The sequence below is a fragment of the Babylonia areolata genome, chromosome 13 (assembly GCF_041734735.1).
Source record: "Babylonia areolata isolate BAREFJ2019XMU chromosome 13, ASM4173473v1, whole genome shotgun sequence".
Lineage (NCBI taxonomy): Eukaryota > Metazoa > Mollusca > Gastropoda > Neogastropoda > Buccinidae > Babylonia > Babylonia areolata.
In genome coordinates, this window is record NC_134888.1 from 27803331 (window position 1) to 27808330 (window position 5000).

The window sequence follows — 5000 nt, forward strand, 5'->3', positions numbered from 1 at the left end:
TCAGCAATAAGTTCAATTGTGGCAGGTCCACTTCTTTTGCCCCAGCTGTGCTTGACTATGTGTGCATACATATGTATGTGTACATAACTGCATGCATGTATATGAATGTGTATTGCGTGTGCGTGTGTCTATCTAAGTTTGTGCCTGCCTATGTGTGCGTATGTGTTAGGGTAGCTGTTAGATACACATGTATGTTAAAATGTATGTATGCAGCGTGTGTGTGTGTGTGTGTGTGTGTGTGTGTGTGTGTGTGTGTGTGCGTGTGTGTGTGTGTGTAGTCACATTTTGGTGTGTGTATGTAACATAGATATGATGTTTTATGTTAACAAAAGCGTTTTTGTAAAGCACCTAGAGCAGATTTCTGGATAGTGTGCTATATAAGTATCCATTATTATTATGTTGTATTGCATTGTGTTGCATTTTTATGTCGTGTTGTGTTGTTGTTTTTTTTCCACAACAGATTTTTCCTGTGTAAAACTCGGGCCAGCATCCCCGAGGAGACAGCGTAGCCACAGTACAGTGCCACCTTTGTTTTCCCGTTTACAAGTATATTTGTTTTGCTAACAAAGTTGTTTTTTACTACAGAATTTTTGCAAAGGGACAACCCCTTTTTGTTGCCATGAGTTCTGTTATGTCCTTTAATTGCATTCTGCATACGGGATTTCGGTTTGTTATCGCATCGGAAAGTCTAGCACCCGGACCACCACTCAAGGTGTGGTGGAGGATAGGGACTAAACATTCCGGTCGGCTCTTTGATGGGACTGGAACACGGCGACAGTTGTTTCCTGGTTGGGCGCCTTACCGCCAGACCACCCCCCCACACACACACGACTGTCATCTCACTCGTGTGGTCACGCTGGAAGGACTAGCTATACTCACCACCCCTGACCCCTGACTCTGTTCTGTTTCTGAACTCTGCAACAGACTTATTGCCCCTGACATAGTGCTTAGAGAGGCGATGCTGCTTCTGGTTCTTCTTCTTCTTCTGAATGCTGCTACTGCTGTAAATGTTATTTCAGTGTTTATTGTAATTACACAACCTCCAGAATGTTTTATTCATTACCCCCAAAAGGATAATGTATGTTACATTGACAACGTAGGATATTCACAGTCATTCAGTATAAATACACAAAAGGCGTGAATCGTTGAAATGCCAAGCTGACGCCATCATCACATAATCACAATCCTACATAATAATGCAATATGTATAGATCAGAGGAGAAGGGATTAAAAAGAAAACATATGCAATAGACACAATAAGGCAATAGACATCAAATATCGGACCAAAAATTATATGATAGTCTTGTCCGACTCTGACCACCGGAACAGCAGAGGAGGCAGCTGGTGTCCCGACTATCTGGGCTGGAATGGTAATCATTAGTAGAAAGTGTCTTGCCCAAGTTACGTCCCCACTCTGTCGGCTATGAGGGGTTTGGCGTTGTGTGAACAGAGTATAATCACTAACTGAACCTAGACCTGAGCCACCAACACTGAACTGACTGATGTACGTCTGAAAACCGTTCTGCCACCTTCCTCACTGGCATGTTCAGTGACAGTGTGTGTGTGTGTGTGTGTGTGTGTGTGTGTGTGTGTGTGTGTGTGTGTGTGTGTGTTTGTATAGACTTTGTTTCTGGATACCAAATGTCGCACAGTATCAGTATCAGTAGCTCAAGGGGGCGTCACTGCGTTCGGTCATATCCATATACGCTACACCACATCTGCCAAGCAGATGCCTGACCAGCAGCATAACCCAACGCGCTTAGTCAGGCCTTGAGAAAAAATAGAAATAGAAATGATTATATAAAAAAAAATATATAAATAAAATAATTTTTAAAAAATAATAATTATTATAATGAATAAATAAATAAATGTCACTCATAGATCCATAAAGATCATCCTGATACTGGTGTCACACCGTGTCATGAAGAATATGACACATCAACTCTACCAGGTCACAATGATGCAATACGAAAGTGGGAAAAGGAAAAAGCTGCTGCCTTTGTAGAAACTGCTGATGCTGACAGTGCGGACTGAAGTGGCGCAGTCCATGCTGCGGATAGTGACGCCATAAATGATAAGCTCGCGGACACACGGATTCAATCGGCAAAAGATACAGTATATAATATATATATATATATATATATATATATATATATATATATGTGTGTGTGTGTGTGTGTGTGTGTGTGTGTGTGTGTGTGTGTGTGTGTGTGTGTGTGTGCATTTGGTAATGTTTAATCTGGGTACGAAATTGTTATTCTCTAGTAATCCTCCATACTCCAATGGGAGTGAAAGGAAAAATCAAAAACTGGAAACCTGCGTGTTGTTCCTCCATTCCAGCTTGTGGTAATCCTCCACACTCCAATTTATTGGAAAGAAGGGTAATTAAAACTGGAAACCTGTGTGTTTCTCCAGCTTTGTGGTAATCCTCCATGCTCCAACAGGGATGAAAGGATAATCATAATTACAAACTTGAAACCTGTGTATGTTTCTACAGTTTTGTGGTAATCCTCCATGCTCCAACAGGAGTGAAAGGATAATCATAATTACAAACTTGAAACCTGTGTATGTTTCTACAGCTTTTTGGTAATCCTCCATGCTCCAACAGGATTGAAAGGATAATCATAATTACAAACTTGAAACCTGTGTATGTTTCTACAGCTTTTTGGTAATCCTCCATGCTCCAACAGGATTGAAAGGATAATCATAATTACAAACTTGAAACCTGTGTATGTTTCTACAGCTTTGTGGTAATCCTCCATGCTCCAACAGGATTGAAAGGATAATCATAATTACAAACTTGAAACCTGTGTATGTTTCTACAGCTTTTTGGTAATCCTCCATGCTCCAACAGGATTGAAAGGATAATCATAATTACAAACTTGAAACCTGTGTATGTTTCTACAGCTTTTTGGTAATCCTCCATGCTCCAACAGGATTGAAAGGATAATCATAATTACAAACTTGAAACCTGTGTATGTTTCTACAGCTTTTTGGTAATCCTCCATGCTCCAACAGGATTGAAAGGATAATCATAATTACAAACTTGAAACCTGTGTATGTTTCTACAGCTTTGTGGTAATCCTCCATGCTCCAACAGGAGTGAAAGGATAATCATAATTACAAACTGGAAACCTGTGTATGTCTCTTCTCCAGCTCGTCTGGACGGCGTGAAGACCTACATGAACCTCCGCCGTGTGCCGCTCAAACTGCAGGACCGGGTCATCAAGTGGTTCGACTACCTGTGGATGTGCAACAAGTCCAGCGACGAGGAGAAGGCCCTGAGTCTCCTGCCTGATAAGCTCAAGGCGGAGATCGCCATCCACGTCCACCTGGACACCCTGAAGCGCGTGGAGATCTTCCAGAGCACGGAGGCGGGCTTCCTGTGCGAGCTGGTGCTGCGGCTCCGCCCCGTGCTGTTCTCGCCTGGGGACTACATCTGTCGGAACGGTCAGTTTGGGTTTGTGGCGTGTTGTGGTGTGGTGTGGTGTGGTGTGTTGTGGTGTGGTGTGGTGTGTTGTGGTGTGGTGTGGTGTGTTGTGGATTGCTGTGGTGTGTTGTGGTGTGCTGTGGTGTGCTGTGGTGTGTTGTGGTGTGGTGTGGTGTGGTGTGTTGTGGTGTGCTGTGGTGTGTTGTGGTGTGCTGTGGTGTGGTGTGTTGTGGTGTGGTGTGCTGTGGTGTGCTGTGGTGTGCTGTGGTGTGTTGTGCTGTGGTGTGTTGTGGTGTGCTATGGCGTGGTGTGTTGTGATGTGCTGTGGTGTGTTGTGGTGTGTTGTGGTGTGGTGTGTTGTGATGTGCTGTGGTGTGTTGTGGTGTGCTATGGTGTGGTGTGTTGTGGTGTGCTGTGGTGTGTTGTGGTGTGCTGTGGTGTGCTGTGGTGTGCTGTGGTGTGTTGTGGTGTGCTATGCTGTGGTGTGTTGTGGTGTGGTGTGGTGTGGTGTGTTGTGGTGTGTTGTGGTGTGCTATGGTGTGTTGTGGTGTGGTGTGTTGTGGTGTGGTGTGGTGTGGTGTGTTGTGGTGTGTTGTGGTGTGGTGTGTTGTGGTGTGTTGTGGTGTGGTGTGTTGTGGTGTGTTGTGATGTGCTGTGGTGTGTTGTGGTGTGTTGTGTTGTGGTGTGCTGTGGTGTGTTGTGGTGTGTTGTGGTGTGCTGTGGTGTGTTGTGGTGTGCTGTGGTGTGTTGTGGTGTGTTGTGGTGTGCTGTGGTGTGGTGTGTTGTGCTGTGGTGTGCTGTGGTGTGTTGTGGTGTGCTATGGTGTGGTGTGTTGTGCTGTGTTGTGCTGTGTTGTGGTGTGCTGTGATGTGTTGTGGTGTGTTGTGGTGTGTTGTGGTGTGCTGTGGTGTGTTGTGGTGTGTTGTGGTGTGTTGTGGTGTGTTGTGGTGTGTTGTGGTGTGTTGTGGTGTGCTGTGGTGTGTTGTGGTGTGCTGTGGTGTGTTGTGGTGTGCTATGGCGTGGTGTGTTGTGATGTGCTGTGGTGTGTTGTGGTGTGCTGTGGTGTGCTGTGGTGTGTTGTGGATTGCTGTGGTGTGTTGTGGTGTGGTGTGTTGTGGTGTGGTGTGGTGTGTTGTGGATTGCTGTGGTGTGTTGTGGTGTGTTGTGGTGTGCTATGGTGTGGTGTGTTGTGCTGTGGTGTGCTGTGGTGTGTTGTGCTGTGCTGTGGTGTGTTGTGGTGTGTTGTGGTGTGCTATGGTGTGGTGTGTTGTGATGTGCTGTGGTGTGTTGTGGTGTGCTATGGTGTGGTGTGTTGTGGTGTGCTGTGGTGTGTTGTGGATTGCTGTGGTGTGTTGTGGTGTGTTGTGGATTGCTGTGGTGTGTTGTGGTGTGGTGTGTTGTGGTGTGTTGTGGTGTGCTGTGGTGTGTTGTGGTGTGCTGTGGTGTGTTGTGGAATGGTGTGCTGTGCTGTGCTGTGCTGTGGTGTGGTGTTTGATCCTGGATCTTGTCTGTGTTGTGGGGCAGGGGTGGGTGGGAGCGGTGGAGGAGTGGATGGGCGAGAGGTGAGTGT

The 5000-nt window shown here is 45.8% G+C and overlaps 2 protein-coding genes across 2 annotated transcripts in view; both read left to right on the top strand.

Moving 5' to 3' along the window:
- The window catches only part of LOC143289287 (uncharacterized), a 7818-nt gene extending 5784 nt beyond the window's left edge, over positions 1-2034 (top strand). Inside the window, exon 3 of the mRNA XM_076598288.1 lies at positions 1952-2034. Within this exon, the coding sequence (XP_076454403.1) occupies positions 1952-2034 (83 nt within the window). The remainder of the gene's footprint in view (positions 1-1951) is intronic.
- LOC143288900 (uncharacterized) overlaps positions 1-5000 on the top strand; it is a 276061-nt gene that overhangs the window by 156045 nt on the left and 115016 nt on the right. The window contains exon 3 of the mRNA XM_076597564.1: positions 3157-3450. Within this exon, the coding sequence (XP_076453679.1) occupies positions 3157-3450 (294 nt within the window). The remainder of the gene's footprint in view (positions 1-3156; positions 3451-5000) is intronic.